The 19,464-nt window shown below is 39.3% G+C and overlaps 5 protein-coding genes and 6 non-coding genes across 13 annotated transcripts; 8 read left to right on the top strand and 3 right to left on the bottom strand.

Moving 5' to 3' along the window:
• Nucleotides 1-148: 148 nt before the first annotated feature.
• Nucleotides 149-3,334, bottom strand: LOC111451308 (probable galacturonosyltransferase 10). The gene is made up of 2 exons (XM_023091681.1): nt 2,900-3,334; nt 149-2,401 (listed from the first exon to the last, which is right to left on the bottom strand). The coding sequence occupies exons 1-2, from the start codon at nt 3,047-3,049 to the stop codon at nt 950-952; spliced, it is 1,602 nt and encodes a 533-aa protein (XP_022947449.1). The 5' UTR covers nt 3,050-3,334; the 3' UTR covers nt 149-949.
• A 745-nt stretch (nt 3,335-4,079) lies between these two features.
• Nucleotides 4,080-5,743, top strand: LOC111451316. Of its 3 annotated transcripts, XM_023091692.1 has the most exons (4): nt 4,080-4,336; nt 4,415-4,511; nt 5,095-5,205; nt 5,523-5,743. In XM_023091692.1, exons 1-4 carry the CDS (start codon nt 4,224-4,226, stop codon nt 5,622-5,624), a joined length of 423 nt encoding a protein of 140 aa, XP_022947460.1. In that variant the 5' UTR covers nt 4,080-4,223; the 3' UTR covers nt 5,625-5,743. The 3 variants fall into 3 exon arrangements, 1 of the variants encoding a protein (XP_022947460.1); XR_002711958.1 differs by lacking the exon at nt 5,095-5,205 and having other exon boundaries at nt 4,080-4,511; XR_002711957.1 differs by having other exon boundaries at nt 4,080-4,277; nt 4,415-5,741.
• On the top strand, nt 4,188-4,326 carry LOC111451899. The gene has a single exon (XR_002712056.1). It is a non-coding gene; the product is annotated as a small nucleolar RNA snoR134 (small nucleolar RNA).
• On the top strand, nt 4,634-4,721 carry LOC111451898. Its single transcript, XR_002712055.1, has one exon. It is a non-coding gene; the product is annotated as a small nucleolar RNA U36a (small nucleolar RNA).
• On the top strand, nt 4,777-4,869 carry LOC111451881. The gene has a single exon (XR_002712039.1). It is a non-coding gene; the product is annotated as a small nucleolar RNA Z223 (small nucleolar RNA).
• Nucleotides 4,887-5,000, top strand: LOC111451882. The gene has a single exon (XR_002712040.1). It is a non-coding gene; the product is annotated as a small nucleolar RNA Z278 (small nucleolar RNA).
• Nucleotides 5,094-5,207, top strand: LOC111451883. The gene has a single exon (XR_002712041.1). It is a non-coding gene; the product is annotated as a small nucleolar RNA Z278 (small nucleolar RNA).
• On the top strand, nt 5,330-5,435 carry LOC111451891. Its single transcript, XR_002712049.1, has one exon. It is a non-coding gene; the product is annotated as a small nucleolar RNA snoR97 (small nucleolar RNA).
• A 1,049-nt stretch (nt 5,744-6,792) lies between the features above and the next one.
• On the top strand, nt 6,793-9,873 carry LOC111451635 (external alternative NAD(P)H-ubiquinone oxidoreductase B2, mitochondrial-like). Its single transcript, XM_023092108.1, has 8 exons — nt 6,793-6,881; nt 6,983-7,274; nt 7,358-7,815; nt 7,897-8,221; nt 8,437-8,709; nt 8,795-8,916; nt 8,995-9,114; nt 9,763-9,873. Exons 1-8 carry the CDS (start codon nt 6,793-6,795, stop codon nt 9,848-9,850), a joined length of 1,767 nt encoding a protein of 588 aa, XP_022947876.1. The 3' UTR covers nt 9,851-9,873.
• Nucleotides 9,874-10,003: 130 nt separating this feature from the next.
• LOC111451309 lies at nt 10,004-11,540 on the bottom strand. Its single transcript, XM_023091683.1, has one exon. It carries the CDS (start codon nt 11,424-11,426, stop codon nt 10,074-10,076), a length of 1,353 nt encoding a protein of 450 aa, XP_022947451.1. The 5' UTR covers nt 11,427-11,540; the 3' UTR covers nt 10,004-10,073.
• Nucleotides 11,541-14,170: 2,630 nt separating this feature from the next.
• Nucleotides 14,171-17,150, bottom strand: LOC111451313 (vesicle-associated protein 4-2-like). The gene is made up of 7 exons (XM_023091690.1): nt 16,567-17,150; nt 16,194-16,264; nt 16,024-16,105; nt 15,797-15,915; nt 15,003-15,080; nt 14,793-14,912; nt 14,171-14,703 (listed from the first exon to the last, which is right to left on the bottom strand). The coding sequence occupies exons 1-7, from the start codon at nt 16,829-16,831 to the stop codon at nt 14,644-14,646; spliced, it is 795 nt and encodes a 264-aa protein (XP_022947458.1). The 5' UTR covers nt 16,832-17,150; the 3' UTR covers nt 14,171-14,643.
• Nucleotides 17,151-19,464: the final 2,314 nt, after the last annotated feature.

The following is a 19,464-nucleotide window of genomic DNA, read 5'->3' as shown; positions in this document are numbered from 1 at the left end:
AAAAACTCAAGGCCCTTCTTAAGTTTTCAAAAATAAAAAATCAAATACTTGTTGAAGATGACTTTAAAAATTTACTTTTGTTTAGAATTTGACTAAAAAATGTAAATGTTTTCTAGATAAGATGAAAATGGTGAGATCCGAATAAGCATTTCTTATAAAGGGGGTAAAAATGGATACGTTTTACAACGAGGGGAGCCATTGAAGGAAAAGTTCAGAAAGAACAATGTCTTCTAACAACAAGCTTAGGCCATTACAAATGATATTAGAGCCAGACGCTAGGGGTGTGTGAAGTGGATTGTGAGATCCCACATAGAGTAGATGTAAAAATCTCTCCCATTTTTTAGTAGACCTTTGAAGGAAAAGTTCAGAGAGTACAATATCTTCTAACGACAATCTTGGGCCATTACAAATGGTATTAGAGCTGGACACTAGGGGGGATTGTGAGATCCCATATAGAGTAGATGTAATAATCTCTCCCCATTTTAAAACCTTGAGTAGACCTTCGAAGGGAAAGTCTAAAGGAGGACAATATCTCCTACAAAATCATCTCGAAAGAAATAGCCAAATTTCAGAAAGGGTTTGGAAGGAAGAACGCATCCATCAATACATAAATAACAGGGAGTGCTGCAAACTTCCATAGAACTAGACATCCAAATTCAAATAAGTTAGGATGCCTATCCCTGGGGAGCAGCATGACTGCTACTGATACAAATATAGAATCAACTGCTGTTAGTGGCACAACAGAAATGGTCTAATGTTGTTCGCTCTAACCCACGAGGACAGGAATTGACTTCAAAACATCAGGCTATCTATATTCAAAGATTCATGTCACAGCAACTTGTCATGCTTGAATTCGTGATAAAATGGCACGTCCATGCACCATGTCCCCAGATGTTTTGATATTCATAAACAACAATCTTGGCTGGGGAAAACAAATTTCTATGTTCAATCAATGGAAATTGCAGCTTTGCAATAGAGGATGAGTATAGTCAACGTACTTCTCCCAAAGGGGCTTGTACTTTTCTATCCCAATCTTAAGCCATGGCTTCGAGTTGCCATTAAAGTGAAGCACGGCGCCCTTCTCGATCAACCGAGGATCGACGTTTGTATAGCCCAATCCTAACACATGCCATGAGGGATCCAATGGTTCTGTCAACCCATAGAATGTAAGCAGTCCAGGTGGGAGTGTACCGAGTTTCCATAGTGTCCGATCGACATTGTTTTCCTGCCAGTAATGGTAAATGCCAGTAACATTTCTCTTCCTCCACTCTACCAAATCAAAAACATTCATCCCGAACGCCCATCCACAAGCATCGGGATCAAAATGCTCCCTGATAAGGGGGTGGGAGTAGTTTAAGTACTTATGATATCTGTGGAAGGTCTCCATGCATGTCTCGACCGCACCATTTACGTTACCGTTCAAATTAATACTGAAAAGACCAGAAATATCTCTCTGGACAACAATATCATCATCAAGAAACACAACTTTTTTAAGCGCAGGAAAAACTTCTGGTATATAGAACCTGAGATGGTTCAGCATTGAAAGATATTTGGGATTCCGAAACTTGATCGGAGTGTGACCATCACCACCACTGCCAGAAAAATAATAGTTCTGAGTATCCGAGTCTTGGAGTTGCTTGAGTACTGGGACATAGGAAGCATTTAACCAGCTAAAATCCTCAAACTTCTGAACATCAACAGTCACCCTTCTAAAACTGTTCATTGAGAACCAGGCCTTCATTGCTGCATAATTGACCTCATCAGTTACGAGATGGAAAACAACCCTTTCAGGATTTTTCGAATTCAAAGCAGTCGAGTTGACAACAACTGAAGTGGCCAGGATGTTGTCAGAGAATACACAGAAATGGTAGAGATCGTTATCGTTAAGTTTCGTATCTATCTGCTTCTTTTCATTGAGCTTCCTCTGTAAGTTCAAGTTTCTGAATCGTTCCGTGGTCAGGCGAATGCCAAGGCAGTACAGACTTTTGGGGACTTCTTCAGCAGCAATTTGTCCATATTTCGAACTCTTGTCACTGATTGAGCTCATTTTTTCATCCAGAGTCTGGATTTTAGCTTTCAACTTCATGATCATCGTTGCACTATCATAATGAAGTTGCTGGGCTTGGTACAACAACAGTGCCATGTCACGGATTGCAGTTTCTGCTTCTGTAATCCTCAGAGGAGCTCTCCTCGTTGCAGCATTTGAGAGGAGGATTTGTGAATTCCGAATTTGAGCACTTAATTCCCAAGCAAACTGAAGATTGCTGCTCTCTTTTGCAATCACAACAAATGCTTTTGCTAGAGAAATTTGGTCACTGAGTTGCCGGACTAGAGAGCTGGGGTTCAACATTTCTTCAGTAACGTTGAGGCCTTCCACAATTCTTTCATTTCTATATGACATCTACATAACAGTGCAGAAAAATATCAAAATTTAGCAAACGGTTGTTGCTGTAGCAGTAGCAATTCAAAGAACCTAAGACACACAAGATCCTCAAATTACTTGAAATTCTAGTTGATCGTAATTCTTTCATGGAAATATCAATTTCTTGAAGTTTCTTCAATTGGTTCATGTCACAAATTAACCCAGACAAACTAGCTTCAAAGCCAGACAATCAGAGGCATGAGATCAAATATGAAGATATACTTAAAAACAGATCATAGATGGCATTTCCCCTTGTCAGATTAGCACGACATAAATCAACAAAAACTCATGAGCTACACAGGGTAGCTGAGAAGAATCAACCGAATTTCATAACACTTTAATGCGTATTTCAGTAGTATATTGAACAATTCATAGCCAATTGTTGGAACTAACAAAACCGGTAATCGACATTCTAATCGAATCTCATCGCACACCCAAAATTGGGGAGAAAGCTGAAAAAAAAGAAGAGATCGTTACCCTAGTTAAGACAGGCCTGGACTCAATCCGACTCCCTTTGCACAGAACGAAAACGAAGAGCAAAACCGAAACGAAACACAGAGTCCACCAAAACGCGTTGGATAGTCTTCTCCTCGCAGGCCTTCGGAAATCCGGGGGCCTCCGCCTCATTCTCTTGCAGGATTACCGATCGCCACCAGAATACAGTTTCCACTTGAATGAGGCGAAAATGCCGAAGCAAAGAACTGAATCTGATCAGCAGCGGAGTTGAAATTTGGAAGTGGGTGTTTACAGATCCCGAAGAGTGAAGCCGGTGAAGTAGGATGAAGGGAGAGATGGGGTTTATCTTTGTGGTAGAAATCCTTTGCCGCAATCTTTAATCGGCACGAAATTGGTTCTCCGACGGCGAATCTGCCCCGGTATTTCTCGCAGTTATTCTCCCAAAAATGTGGGACAATTTAAATATGAAATTTTGAAAATAATGATTGAATTAAAATAGAGTTCTATTTATATATGTATTGGAATGGATTTATAAATTGTATTATTATAAATGAACATATATTTTATTCTAAATATTGGATTATTATTCTTTTATATTCTCGATATTAAAAATATTTTAAAGTCATTATACTACATTTTAAAATTCTTATAAATAATCGTCCCCTCTCTAACAGCGATGTGAGATCTCTCTGTACAAGTCATATAAATTTAAAAAATAAATATTATTTATGAGAGGCTTATCAATTTTAAAATATATTTATATTTATATTTAAAAAAAAAAACAAATGATTTCATAGTTGCATTTCATTTCAATAGTAATAAATAAAAAATAAAAATAAAGTTGTAAAAATAATATTGAAATAAAAAATAATTGTTTTCTTCCATTAAAAATAAATTTATTTTTTTAGAATATTAGAAAAAAAATCGTTTTTTTGGAATAAAAAAAATATGTCTTTTAAAAAAAAAACTGTATTTTAAGAATATATTTAATTTAACGCATTAAAATTAAAGCTAATTTCCTCATCTCACAAAAAAAGAAAAAGAAAAAAGAAAGAAAAGAAAAGGCATGGATACATGGGCCATATCGTTTTTATGGGCCACGGCCCAATTAAACATTGGAGACACCCAGAAGCAAGAAGCCGCCAGCTTTTCTAGGGTTTTAGTCTATATAAACCACGCAAGGTATCCCTATTCCTTCATCCAGTGTGCGTTCAGGGCGAGGTTGATCTAGGGTTCGTCGGCTGAGCGGGCGATCTCCTTAAGCATTAAGGTTTAGCGCTTTTTGAAATTTTGTACTCTTAATTAACATTTGCACGACGCACCCCGGGCTACTCTGATTATCTCCATGACGGTGATAGCCCCATTGCTCGTGCTAGAGTGCTGCCGTTTAGTGTTGCAGGTTAGCCTTGCCTCCACGGCTTATTTGTGTCAAAATAACGGCAAGATTCCTTTATCATGGATATAGAGCCATCTTAAAATCTTGAATTTGTTTTTGTTTAATTTATTGGATTATTGGGGGCCTCACTACACCTTTAGCTTGTTTTCTGCAGATAAAGCATATGAAAATGAAGCTAGTCATAGAGGCCGAGATCTAATCTTCGGCGGTGTTCACGTGGGGGCCTATCTTTTCAATGTTTGTGCCTCTAAAAACTTCCGCTATATACCTTTTTATCCCAATTTGAATCGATTTTTCTGGGTTGTTGTTTTGTTTTCTTGTTTAAAAGCTTCGCTTTAAGGGTTATAGATGAGAGTTGTTGGCTATGATTACACATTATCCGCGCTTCCGAGGTTATACGATGAAGCAAACTTAAAAACAAATGGTTGAATTTCTTAATATGAGCCACATTTCTTCTATCATTAATTTATTTAATTTTCGCTAATTTAGTTGTTGCTTTCAAATCTGGCCGTGATGATTGAACTTCAGCTTATATGCCAGTTCTGCTTCAGAATTTGATGATTGATAAAGCTGTTACATATTATCTGAGCCTTAAATCTGCATATCAATTTTTCCAATGATGATACAATCCGTTTGTTTGAGACATTGTGGATCCAAGACCCTGTTTCAGGGAGAACCTACTTGGTGAAGCCTTGTTCACATGATATCAATGGATTTAACTGAGGGTTCACCATATTTAGACAATAGTTTAATTTCCATTTTTTTTACCCTTTTCGTGTTGAAATCATTTGATACAAGAGTTTTTTTTAATTTGATTTAGCCTTTGATGATACAATCCAACTTTCTGAGATGTTGTGAAGCCAAGACCCTGTTTCAGGGAGAACCTACTTGGTGGAATAACATTTGTATGAGTTATATGGATTTCGCTGAGGCTTTTTTTAGTCATATTTAATTTTAATCTTGATTCAAAATTTTGTTTATTTTACCATTTTTATTACTTGAATACTCACTTTGTTTAGCATGTTTCCTTGATATGAGTTTAACTATACACATCCCTTTTATAATGTGGGAATGTAGTCTGAAAAACTCAGAAATTGTGTGTTGTCATCAGCTTCTTCTCGCCAAATTAGGAGGTTGGAGTTAAATAACAGCACTAAATTCACCACACCATTGTATTTTTCGATTTTTCATTTGTTTGTAGTCGTTATTGTCTTTGTTTTGTTTGTTGTTTGTCTTTGTGTTCTGCAGATTGAATTCAATGCGTGGTGTCTTTGTTGGAAGCCGTGCAAAACAGCAATCGCCTGTTGTATCGTATTCGAATTTGTATTTGTAGTTCATGTTTCTTTGTAATCTTTCTCGACAATAATTTCAACTCCAAATTGCTAATTTGCCCATGTTTCTTTATCCCAGGTGTCACAGTGATATTGATATTGTATTTTTGTTAATACTAAGATTAAGTTTGTTCTCTATCGATATAAAGAAAATATACATCAATGCATCAAGTGAATTGTAAAATTTGATAAATTCATAAACAAGCTTGAGTTCAATTCATAAACAAGCTTGATAAATTTCAGTATTATTACTCAATATATAAGTTTTAATAAATACAAATGAACTCGATAATCAATTTTCTATTAGCACTCGTATAAATTATGAATGTATTATAATATATTGAAAATTGTATGTTCTTTGAAATATTTATATATTCACATATTTCAATAATTACACTTTTCTATTATTTAAGACATCAATTCCTAAATCCATAAATTTTTACAAGGAATTTTTAAAATTTTAGCAAAATCAAATCTTTATTTATTTTTTGTTGAAATCTCTTATTGACTTCTTTAAATTGAGAATCTCCCAAATCTTTTACATTTTGTTGTAAATTAATAAATTTATATTTGTTAATGAATAAATTAATAATAATTAAAAAAAATTTATGCTTTTGTTAACACATCATCAACCAACCTCATTTTGATTAATTGTCTTTGTAATATAGTTTTTAAACTTGTTTGTATTCAATCTATTTTTTAAAATTTCAGCCAAAATACGAAATCGAATCCTTTTTTTCAAATTTAATGGTTTGAAGAATGATTCACAGATTACCTAACCCTGGACGCATACTGGATGAAGGATAGGGATATATTTTTGGATTGAATATATTTTTGGGAGAAGTGATATTATTAGCTTGTAAATTGATCCAATGGAGATTTTAATTCCTAATTCAATGGTCGGGAGATTTTCATTAGCGTAGACTTCCAAGAAACTCGGAAATAAATCAAATATATATGGAAGATGAAATCCCACGTGTTTAGTTTCCTAATTCGTTGCAGATTTCTGTGTCAGTCAATCCCACCTGTCCTTCTTTCCCACTTTATTGGATATCAAAATCAACGGTGAATCGTTTTTTTTCTACACAAAAAACTTGGCAGTTACTCCTTCGTCGTCGCTCTTCTGTATAAAGAAAACTTCCCTTCACTTCTTCCCGCAAGAGAACAAGCTACTCAGGGCTGTCACAATGGCATGGAATTCCTTCTACAACAGAGCCTCTAAGGCTTATCACGACCATCCCAACATCTCCAAGCTCCTCCTCGTCTTGGCCGCCAGGTTCTTGACCGACCCTTTTTCTTTCCTCTCTTCTTTTCTTGTTTTCTTGTTTTGAATTCAATTATATTTCATGCTATGATCTTCATTGTTGTGATGTGCAGTGGAGGTGGGCTGGTGGCAAGTACTAATGGCAAATCTCTGTACCCTTCTGCATTTGCTGATGCCGTCCAACAAGATGATGATTGGAGGAAGAAGAAGAAGAAGAAGGTGGTGGTGCTTGGAACAGGATGGGCCGGCACCAGCTTCTTGAAGAATCTCAAGAGCTCCTCTTATGATGTTCATGTCATATCCCCTCATAATTACTTCGCTTTCACCCCTTTGCTTCCTAGTGTCACTTGTGGCACCGTCGAGGCACGCAGCATTGTCGAACCAATTCGTAGCATCACCAAGAAGGTACTGAAATTCGTAGTGACTCTGTTCTTCTTGACAGTGTTTTGCCAAGATTAAGGTAACCCATTTGGTGTTTTACGTTGCAGAAAGGATTGAGCATTGAATTTAGGGAAGCTGAGTGTTATAAGATAGATGCAGAGAACAAGAAGGTGTTCTGTCGATCAACTCAAGACACGAACTTGGGTGGCAAGGAAGAGTTTTCAGTGGACTACGACTATCTGATAGTAGCCATGGGAGCTAAATCCAACACTTTCAACACACCAGGAGTAGAGGAAAATGCTCATTTCTTGAAGGGAGTGGAAGATGCTCAGCGGATTCGTCAGTCGGTAATCGATTGTTTCGAGCGAGCCAGCCTTCCAAATCTAAGTGAAGAAGAGAAGAAGAGAACCCTTCACTTTGTTATAGTTGGAGGAGGTCCAACAGGAGTGGAATTTGCAGCAGAACTTCATGACTTTGCTGCAGAGGATTTAGCAGAGTTGTATCCTTCATTGAAAGAATACGTGAAAATCACCCTCTTAGAGGCAGGCGATCATATTTTGAACATGTAAGGGCTGCTTTTTTTGGCTTCTTTGTATTATATGGTTGGTTCCTTGGAGCCTCAAATTCAGGACACTTGTTTTTATAGGTTTGACAAGAGGATTACAGCCTTCGCTGAAGACAAGTTTCAAAGAGATGGGATTAACTTAAAAACTGGTTCAATGGTTGTGAAAGTAACTGATAAGGAAATCTCCACAAAAGAAAGGGCAACCGGTGAGTTTGTGTCTGTTCCTTATGGAATGGTTGTCTGGTCCACCGGCATCGGTCCTCGGCCTCAAGTCGTCGACTTCATGAAGCAGATCGGTCAGACTAACAGACGAGCTTTGGCTACTGATGAATGGCTAAGGGTTGAAGGATGTGATGGTGTCTATGCTTTTGGTGATTGTGCCACAATAAACCAAAGAAAAGTCATGGTAATTTCAGAGTTCATTTCATTCCATTCCCTTTGCCGTGCTTTTGTGATATCTCACGGGGAGGAGAACGAAACACCCTTTATAAGGTGTGCGGAAACCTTTCCTTAGACGCGTTTTAAAGTCTTGAGGAAACGCCCGAAAGAGAAGAGAATATCTGCTAGCAATGGGTCGGGCTGTTATGGCTTTCTTCTTGATTGATACCCTTTTACTTGCAGGAAGATATTGCTGTGATATTCAGCAAGGCGGACACAGACAATTCAGGAAGTTTAGCCCTGCAAGAGTTTCAAGAAGCAGTAAAGGATATTTGTGAGAGGTACCCTCAAGTAGAGATCTATCTGAAGAAGAATAAGATGAAGAACTTTGCAGCCTTGTTGAAGAAGTCGCAATCGGACACGCAGAAACAGTCGACCGAGCTCGATATCGAAAGCTTTACGTCCTTACTTTCCGAAGTCGATGCTCAGATGAAAAATCTGCCTGCTACTGCTCAAGTGAACTCATACATCCTAATCTTTATTCTAATGCTGCTTCAACTACTATATCTTTAATTTTTTTGTTCTTTTCAAATTCTTGTAGGTTGCTGCTCAACAAGGTGAGTATCTTGCAACCTGCTTCAACAAGATGGAACAATGTGAGAAGTACCCGGAAGGCCCTCTCCGATATAGAGGGACGGGGCGACATCGGTTTCGTCCCTTTAGGTAAAAACAAGAAAAGTGGATCAAATGGGTGAGTTTTTGGTATTTTTAGACTGAAAGTTTGGTTGTTTTTGTGTTAAGGTACAAGCATTTTGGGCAGTTTGCTCCTCTTGGTGGAGAACAAACTGCAGCTCAACTACCTGGAGATTGGATCTCAATAGGTCATAGCAGCCAGTGGCTTTGGTACTCCGTGTATACAAGGTAAAATCCACAAACCCCAAACGTCATTGGAAGCATATTCAAACCCCACAACATTCTTGTTCTCTAATTGTGAGATCTCACGTCGGTTGACGAGAAGACCTCTTCCTAGCAGACACGTTTTAAGATCGTGAGGCTGACGATAATACTAACGGTACTAGCGATGTGCTTGGACTGTTACAAATTGTATCAAATTTAGACACTGAGCAGTGTGCAGGACATTGGCCCCAAGTAGGTGGATTGTGAGATCCCACGTTAGTTGAAGAGGAGAATAAAACATTTCTTATAAGGGTGTGGAAACCTCTCCCTAGAGTTTAATACCGTGAAGCTAACATCGATACGTAATGGGCAAAAACGGACAATACTACTAGCAGTGGACTTAGGACTGTTACAAATGGTATCATAGTCGGACATAGAGTGGTGTGTCAGCGAGGACGTTGGGCCCCGAAGGGGAGTGGATTGTGAGATCCCACGTTGGTTAGAGAGGAGAACGAAGCATTCTTTACAAAGGTGTGGGAACCTCTCCCTAACAGACGCGTTGTAAGACCGTGAGGCTGACCGCAATACGTAATGGGTCAAAATAGACAATATCTACTAGCCGTGGGTTTGGAGTGTTACACTAATGTTTTGTTTATGAATCTATCTTTACAGCAAGCTAGTAAGCTGGCGCACGAGGGTTCTGGTCCTATCAGACTGGGGTAGAAGATTCATATTTGGCAGAGATTCAAGCAGAATCTGATATCATCTTCGTAGCAGAAACTCTACAAATTCAACTATAACTATAACCAACCTTACATTCATTCAAATCCCAGTTTTGTTTTACTTTCATTGCATCTGATTTTAAATTTTGGTACTCATGTAGTAGAAGTCTTTGATATCATAGAGACAAAACTTATTGAAAACGAAAGCTTGATCCCTTTATATGCTTCATCTGGTTATACAATAACAACAGATCCACCAGTTTATAGCCCACCAAACTCGCTTATCTCTTCATCCTCTGCAAAATTTAACTTCTGACAAATCGATGCTTCCATCTCCGTATCAGCAAAGAAATTTGTGTTACTCTCAATTAATTCAGCCACCCTCTTGGCCGGTCCAGAGTCCCTTGGAGTTGTGTTCGAACAACGAGTCGTTCTGATCCTTGGAAGCATATCGCCCAGCTTGGAAACTGGAGATCCGCAGCATCCCTCTTCCATTTCTTGTTGGAGTATCATTATTTCACTTGGAATTTCCCACCGCTTCTTCACTCTGCTTTGCGGCGCCTTGCTCCGGCATAGCTCTGATGAAGAACGACTGCTTCCGTCATCTTTGCAATTCCCCGGCAGAGATGTCTTGCGATTCTCTGTGGCTACTTGGGCGCTTTCGCTTGTCTGATTGTAACGGCTCGCTACAATCCTACCAGTCCTCAATGGCTTTTTGGTGCTGGTGGGTGGGGCTGATTTTTCAACGTCTTTAAAGAGCTTCTTTGGCTGGATTAATTCGACAACCCCAACCCCATCTTTTTTCGCCGGCCTTTTGGATACGATGGTGGTGGCTGGCTGCCGCACAGTTTGCGCCTTGATCAATGTCCTCCGCGATTTGGGGCTAAGGCTCATACCGTTTCTTCCTCTGTTCTTCGTCTTAGCTTCGTCAATATCTGGCAATTTCGGAAGGCAGGATTGTCGACGGCTTTTCATCTGCTGAATTGGTGTTAGTTCCGTCTTTCCCTGCCGCCGAAACCCAACGCCGGCGTAGATTTCCGACGGCCCCAAACTTTTCCCTCTGAGACCAATTTTCCGTTCAACTGAAGCGTCTTCAAACATTTTAACCCCATCTGAATTTTGGATACCCATTTTCGGCACAATTGATTTGATGGGCACGAATCTTCCACCACTCTGGATTGTTGTTCTTGCAGCGTTCTGCTCAGCCTTCTCAATTTGTAGCGCTTTAAGTCTCATCGATAATCGATTGATTTCCCTCTCTGTTTCCTCGATTTCTTCATCGATATTTCTCTCCTTACAAATTACCTCCCCCTCCTCCTTTCCCTTGATTCCATAGCTTTTGGCGGGCGTTTTAAATGGCTTTCCTTGTGACTTTTCAATGGCGCCATTGTTATTGAGCGGATCCACAGAAACAGAGTACTTGACAGAAGCAGGGCATAAATTCTCTTTACCGCAATCAATCTGGAACGATTCGGAACAGGGATTCTTGTACAAATCTTGCATAATCGACCAAGAAAGTGTTCCAACACCGGATTCTCCTTTGTCAAATGCAGCATTGTTCCAGACCTGAATGTTTGGGGTCTCGATGTCATCAGGGTGATCAAGAACACTCATGTTTCGTTTCTGGGTAGGCGAATTTCAATGAAAAATTTGAACTTCTACAGCAAAAAGAAGAAAAAGAACGGGCAAATTTTGAACAACACAAACACAATAAACTGCAGATTTTGAGATCGGGAGGGATTGTGAAATTCTCTATATTTTCGAGTTTTTGACCGTTGGTGAAATATAGACGTTGGAAGAATGCGCTCTTCTTTTTTGCATGGATTCCTGGCCGTTGGATTAGGAGAGCATCACGCTCCGATTCATCGATAAGATGGGGCCCCGAACCAGGCGCCCGAAAAGGACCATCATTCTAACCTAATTAAGAAAGATTTTCAAAATATTTCTTGTGCAAATTATCAATAATCAAATCTAAAAGGATTTCAACAACTTTAATGAATTAAAAATTTAAAAATTTCCCTTCAAATATCGAAATTCTTCAAAAATTTCATATAAATAGATACTCATTATAGTGTTCTATCTCAAATTTGCCTAAACCCGAACTGGAGATTTCGGGTCACCACTTTTTGATCAATTCATCAGTCAAGAATTGAGTTCAGCAATTTCGATTACGAATTCCAGATCGATTGGATCAATAAATTCCATCACCAGAAAGGATCACAGAAATGGATCATAAACAAAGCTGATGATTATTAAGAAAAAAAAAATCACCGAAATCGTGAACAGTTTGATTTCCTTTATACATTTAGTTTTAATTACACGAATCCTCGGTTCCGATCAATCGGTTCCCGATTCCAGTAATTTACAATCAAGGATGAGATCGTTCTGTAAAAAAGGGTCAACAATCACAGAGACGATCCTCGTTTCCGATCAGAAAAAAAAAAGCCCTAAACAAGGGCAAAAACTCTCGATCGCTCATGTCCTTGCCGTCGTTCTCAAATCTCAGCCTTGGCCCCAGCAATTGAAGTACATAACTCGGCGGAGAGACTCATCGGCTTGCCTCTTCTCGTCTCCATCGCGATTCGAGTGACTCGTCACTGTTGAAAATTGGCGGAGATCAACGGCTACGGCGGTTGTTTCCGCATTTCGGTGCAGAGTTAAGATTCCTTCAGCCGATCCGCGGCGGGCGTCCGATTGGCCGCCGTGGACTACGGCTACACTCGCCGCCATCCATACCCGACCTAGATAACTCATTTTCCAATAGCTTCCGATATGAGGGGAATAGAAATCGTTCCGGCTTCGGCGGAGCAAAGGCAAAGCCTACCTTATATAGTTTGCGAGAGCCTCGATAGAATTTATTTTTAATTATGTTTTTAAAATTTAAAAATGTAAGCGACGTGGCATGGCGTGGCTAATCCAGCATGGACTAATTCCAGCCATGTCACCAAATTTATAATAAAGAAAGAAAATAATAATAATAATAAAAAGAGTGCAATTATTCGAATGGTAGTGTTAAAATTGTCGTGTTGTGATGACGAGGCGTTGATGGATACACGTGGTTGCGTTAGGGATTATAGTCCAGATACAGTGTTAAATAGAAATACACAACCACGTGGCAGGCAATGGGTCTCACGTGGGAGTGCAGTATGGTATTGGAAGTATCTTAAATATTTATTTATTTATTTTTCTTATACGTCTGACAAAGAAAAAGGACAATGTTTTAAAATTTGTGGCATTTCCAACTCAGCTTGGCGTCAGCATGAGCTCATTGTGCAATTCGACAGGTCCGCCTATGATTAATCTTCATGGATTATTTGTATTTTTATATTTGAAGAGTCTAATGAATGACTTTTGGATGAATCAACGAGAGTTTATATTCAAAGCAGATTATATATACAATCGTGGAGATATATAAAAGGTTGCTGTGAGATCCCACGTCGGGTAGAGAGGGAAAAGAAACATTCATTGTAAAGATGTGAAAACCTCTGTCTAGTAGACATGTTTTAAAACTGTGAGGTTGACGTGCAGTGTGATAGTAAGGACACTAGTCCCCAAGAGTGTGGATTGTGAGATCCCACATCAGTTGGAGAAACCCTGAAGCAGACGACGATACGTAATGGGTCAAAGCAGAAAATATCTATTAGTAGTGGGCTTGAGTTGTTACAAATGGTATGAGAGCCAGACATCAGGCAGTGTGCCAGCAAAAAAGACGCTAGGCTCCAAGGGGGTGGATTATAAGATCCCACATCAATTAGAGAAACCGTGAGGCTGGCATCGATACATAACGGACTAAAGCGAACAATATTTGCTTGCGGTGGACTTGAGTTGTTACAATCATGATGCCCAGAAAGTGGTATTAAAGTCATGTCTCTGACATAGCCATATCTATAAAATCATCGAAGATAAAACAAGCTGTGTTTTGTTCGAAAAGAACATCTTTAATTTAATTTGCTTATATCTTTAATATCTTATCCAACTCATAACATGGTGGGAATATGTGATAATTGCCTTTCCAAATCCACTTTTGGGACAAAATCATCCTTTCACAGTCATTGCATTACATCAACTTCATTTTACTGTTCGTTTTTCTCTCTCGTTGTTCTGATATTATTTATAACTATCCAACCTTACCACTAGCAGATATTGTCGGTTTCAACTCATTACATATCGCCGTCAGCTTCACAATTTTAAAACATGTCTATCAGAGAAAGGTTTCTATACCCTTGTAAGAAACATTTCGTTCTCTTCTCCAACTAACGTAAGATCTCACACAAAGTATAAAGGTATTTTGAATAAAAATGAAACGTTCAAAAAGAGTAAAGCATAGTTAGTATTTTGATCATAATGCGACCGCCCGATTCACTAGAATGTATTCATAAGATGTGGAATGGCTATAATATGCAGTCATTTTTGTGCCTTTGTCTGATAGGAAAGCACTAAGGGAAAGATTTCAAAGAAAGGGAGATATAAACCAAGCAGATACCATTCCACACAGCAAGTGGGCTCATAAATGATGCCTCTCAACAAGATATATGCTATTTTGAAGACTTGATTCTTTGGCTCATTTGCCCCAAACTTTATCACAAACAGCAACACTTTTCAAGAACAACACCCACTATTTACCTCAAAACCTTCAAACTCCAACAGAAACAGCAACCCAATCAATCAAACAAACACAAGACCATGAAACGCCATCACAAATCAAGTCGTTAAGCCATTCGCTTTTGATTGCTAATGTCGATGTTGATGACTGCTCTTCGACGACGAATGCCTCAAAGAAAGGTTCACACATGAATGTGATTCCAACTTTCATAACATGACCAGCTCGATTTCACACCAAATCCACACCTCCAACCTGTTGCTTAGCTAGGTATCTTTCCCTTCTTTCTTTCTACAAATGAAGAACAACCATAGCATGTCAGAGAATGCAAAGCTTAATAAGGTTTGAAGAGGATGCTGAGAACAGTTTCGTTGTCTCACCCATTCGTCGATGACGAGTCCTTCACCAACGACTTTCGGGTCTGTTTCTTCTGCTGGCTTTTGACGCACCTCAGTTGCAGCCTCGGCCACAGCTAGTTGTCGGAAGAGTTTCTCCAAAGCCTGAAACAGGAGAAGAATCCAAACCAATAAGGAGATTGATAGTCTTGACCATACTTAGTGTGTTTCTCTCCTCTTACTACTAATACTTACAGGATTAGAATGCTGCGGGTCAAGAAAAACAACTTGCAGTATTTGCTCAACTGCTACATGTTCTCTTTGTTCATCAAACTGTAAAATGCCATTATTTGAAATTACCATCAGAAACTTCTTCTTAGCGTGAATTATAATTGGTCTTTCACTTGAAGATGTGCGTTATGGTTTGTTAACGTGAGATCCCACATTGGTTGGAGAGGGGAACGAACCATTCCTTATAAGGGTGTAAAAACTTCTCCCTAGTAGACCGTTTTAAAACCTTGAGAGGAAGCCCAAAAGAGAACAATATCTACTAGCGGTGGGCTTGAACTATTACAAATAGTATCAAAGCCAGATACCGGGCAATGTGTCAGTGAAGACGCTGGCTCCCAATGGGGTGGATTGTGAGATCGCACATTGGTTGGAGAGGGTCTAGCCCTACTCTGACCAGTGTTTCGCACCGTTCGGTGATTGACTTTGATACCATTTGTAACATCCCAAGCCTACTACTCGCAGATATTGTTCTTTGGGCTTTCCCTCAAGATTTTAAAACGCGTCTACTATTTAGGGGGTCTAGCCAGGTTCCAGAAGGTGCAAGACACGGGTCGGAGTAGGGCTAGATCCTCTCCATAGTAGACGCGTTTTAAAACCTTAAGGAGAAGTTCGGAAGGGAAAGTTTAAAGAAGACAGTATCCGCTAGCGGTAGGCTTGGATTGTTACACATTCTTGCACAATAATGATATAAGCATTGGTCACAAACTCAAAGCATGGAAAAGCATAGTAAATTCAGAAGTTAAGGCTGCAAGACATACCAGCTCTGGCACATAGTCCATGTTACCCTTCACTTTCAAGCTCACAATCTTAAACTTAACCCTCCTCTTTTGATCCACAGGCTTCTCATTGTTCTCTAGTGGCTCCACAAACTTGAACACTGAAGCAAAGTCACAGATACAAGAACCTCAGAAAAACTTCAAATGCTGTTCATACTTGTAATGTTCAGTTCAAGGAATGCAGCTCAAAACTAAGATGAATGTCTTACCCGTTGCGATGATACTTTCACCAGGAGCAAGTATACCGCCAGGAGGACGCATGTAGCAGCTCTTCGGCGCGGTCGTTTGAAACTAGAACAATTCAAGGGGGTAAGAAGTAAGAAGGCTGCATTGGGTAGGCTTAAAACTGATAAAAGTTCGTGAGGGAAATGATTCATACTTTGAAAGCCACATGATTCTTGCTCGTATTCTGTATCTCAATAGCACTCTTTACCTGCTTCCCAGGTTCATCTTTAAGAGAAAGACAATGAAAACAAAACACAAGCTGAGAGGAATTCAAGGGCATCAGACAACTAAACAAACTTGGCTGTTCGACCAAAAAAAGTGGAAGCAATCTGAAAAGATGAACAAAAATGACAAACATTCTCAAAACCCAAGCAAGAACAGATCGATTTTAGGGAGTGATTTAGTAATCATCAAGCCAGAGAACAGGGGAGGACGACCACAGTTGTAAGAACAAAACGAAAAAGGCAACAAAATCTCATTATGAACCCAAAAAAATGGCGACCCAGATGAGAAAATAGGGTACATACATGGAAAGTAGAGCTTGTTGGAAGGATCGAGACGAAGCCTTCTTCTGGTAGGAAGTAGAGATTTCGCAATGAACGAAACCTTGCCAGAAGGATAGGAGCTCGAGTTCTCTGTTGGCTTATGACCATTACTTTGCTCATTAACGCGATGAATAGCAGTCGACGAAGAACCAGAAGACGAGGAGACATTGCCATTTTGCCAAAAGGGTATACTACAAAGGCTCCAAACCTTGCCATCGAGGTCTGATTTCTGACCAGCGACAGCCATTGAAGTCGGTAGATTCCTTGGTTGCTTGGCGAGAAGCTTATGGATTTGGGATTTATCACAAAAGGGGTTTTGCTTACTCGCTTCTCTCGAAAACAACTCTTCCAACTTCGGTTTGGATCATTTCTATTTTGGGTTTTTTCTATTTGGATCGTTTGATGGGCTGAAGCTGTAGATGCGGTTATTTATGTCATACCCGACAAGGAATACGGTTCCATTGTACTGTTCTTCGAATCATCCTTGCATTTTAGTTGGCAACGCCTGCCCTGCCCGACAGTTGCTCTGTTTTTATTAAGAAACAAGAGACTCTGCTAACTACGAATCTTTGGATGTTTAACCAGAAGAACTGTTAGGTAACAAGCAATGAAAAAGTTGCAGTCCCATCAATGGGTTAATGTAAATGAAGAAATAGCAAGTTGGTTGAGGAAGATGAATCCTAAATATTCTGAAATTTAATGGTGGGGGGCCAAAAGATATCATTTTCAGCACCATCTCTCCCTTAAATTCCCACTTTTTCTTCCTTTCCACTTGTTCTTCTGTTTCTTCAGGAACATAGTGAGCTACTTTTGCTTGGAAAGAATTGAAAAAGCTATGCTTGGAAAGACAACATTAGTGCATGCAGTAAGGAGTATGATGATTAGCAGCCATGGTATAGATCAGATGAGTGTGTTCCTCTTAGGTGTTCAAGTAATAGAAGAAAATCACTCATCCATTCTTCTTCCCATGTGGTTCTGACCCATCTTCCAAAATCTTTTATTAGCCCACCGCTACCGTCACAAATATTTTATTTTTAAAACACGTCTACTAGAGACAGGTTTCTACACTCCTACAACCAATACTTTATTCTCCTCCCCAACTGACGTAGGATCTTACAATCTACTCACACTCTTACAACCAATACTTTATTCTCCTCCCCAACTGACGTAGGATCTTACAATCTACTCACAATCTACTCCCCTTCAAGACTCAGCGTTTTGGCTGGCACTCGTTCTTTTCTCCAATCGATGTGGCACCCCCCAATCCACCCCCTTCGAGACTGAGTATCCTTGCCGGCACACCCCCTCGTGTTCACCCCATTTGAGGCTCAACCTCCTCGCTGGCATATCGCTCAATTTCTCGCTTTAATACCATTTATGGTTAGATTTAATTGTTCTCTTAAGATTTTGCTTTAAACATCTTAGGTTGATCTTGTTTTTATTGTTTTTAAGTGGTTCGATCTTGAATATGTTTAGTTTCTGTTCCTACGTTTGTATCACATTTACTTGCTCAAGAACAAAGGGATGCAATGTGTAATGAGGAACATGTTGAGGGTGCATTTCATGGCAGTACCAAAGGGCAAGAATCCTGTTGCAGAAGATGATTGACAGCCAACCAAATATGAGAGCAAAGGAAAAGGAAGAGCTTCGAAAGGTAAACTTCCTCCTTGTTATTGTAAAAAGAACCAATCATGCTCCCGTTGGTCCAAAAACAAGCAAGTTTATCATTGTGATTATGCAACCAGAATGATTATACGAAGAAGTTTATGTCAAGAAAAACCAAGCCCAACATCTGCAAGAGCAAACATATTGTACCAACAATAATTAAGAAGCAAATGTATTGTTTATGGCTTTCATGTTGATGACAAGGATCTCTACTAAACATGTTTTAAAATTTTGAGGGGAAGCTCAAAAGGAAATAGAACAATATCGGTTAGTAGTAGGCTTAGCCTGTTACAAATGGTATCAGACCAGACACCAAGAGTGTTCCAGTGAGGACGATGGCCCCCAAGCAGGTGGATTGTAAGACCTGTTGGATGCAATTTCCACATCGGCTAATTTAGGAAATAATCATGGGTTTATAATCAAGGAATACTATCTCTATTGGTACGAGGCCTTTTGGGAAAGCCCAAAGCAAAGCCATGAGAGCTTATGTTCAAAGTAGACAATATCATACTACTGTGGAGAGTCGTGATTTCTAACAAGACCTTACATCAATTGGAGAGAGAGAAACGAAATATTCCCCTAACCCGTTACGTATCGCTGTTAGTCTTAAAGAAAAGGTACTATCAAATACGGGAGACTTTATATATACTTGCTGAATTGTTGCATAACAAGATTTTCATGGTTTGGAAGGACCAAGTTAATGATATTTATGACCCACAAGGAGTAGAGATTGCAAGGGTCATCATGGTTAGAAATGCTTTCTGTGTGAACAATGACTCTTTATGTCATAATGCACTAAAGGCCGAAGTGACATCATCGCTTTGGTCATTACAACAACAAAGCTTTGATGCATTTGATGATTTGTTCTTTAAGAAAGTTGTGATGAAGGGAAGAAGCACAGATTACCCTTTCCAAGAGGTAGCAGTTTGAGAGCCAAACACTTTATCAGTATGATTTCGAGTACATTTTTTGGTTGATAGAACTCAGGTTTTTTTATCAGAAGGGATTGATAACTTAGAACAAAGTGAATTTTCTTTTGATTCAATTGATTTTAATGTTCAAGACATAGTCAAGAGATCCTCCTTAGAATAGTTATGAGCCTGCTGATGCAGCTTGTGAAGCTACAAACTACAAGGTAGTATCACTTGCTGATGCATATGAAAGTTGTAATACGATTGATTATTCCTACTTTAGCTTGCATTTAGTGCGAGATCT

The sequence above is a fragment of the Cucurbita moschata genome, unplaced genomic scaffold (assembly GCF_002738365.1).
Source record: "Cucurbita moschata cultivar Rifu unplaced genomic scaffold, Cmos_1.0 Cmo_Scf00013, whole genome shotgun sequence".
NCBI classification, from domain to species: domain Eukaryota; kingdom Viridiplantae; phylum Streptophyta; class Magnoliopsida; order Cucurbitales; family Cucurbitaceae; genus Cucurbita; species Cucurbita moschata.
The sequence above is the reverse complement of the archived record's forward strand: the minus strand, read 5'-3'. Positions and strand labels throughout refer to the sequence as shown.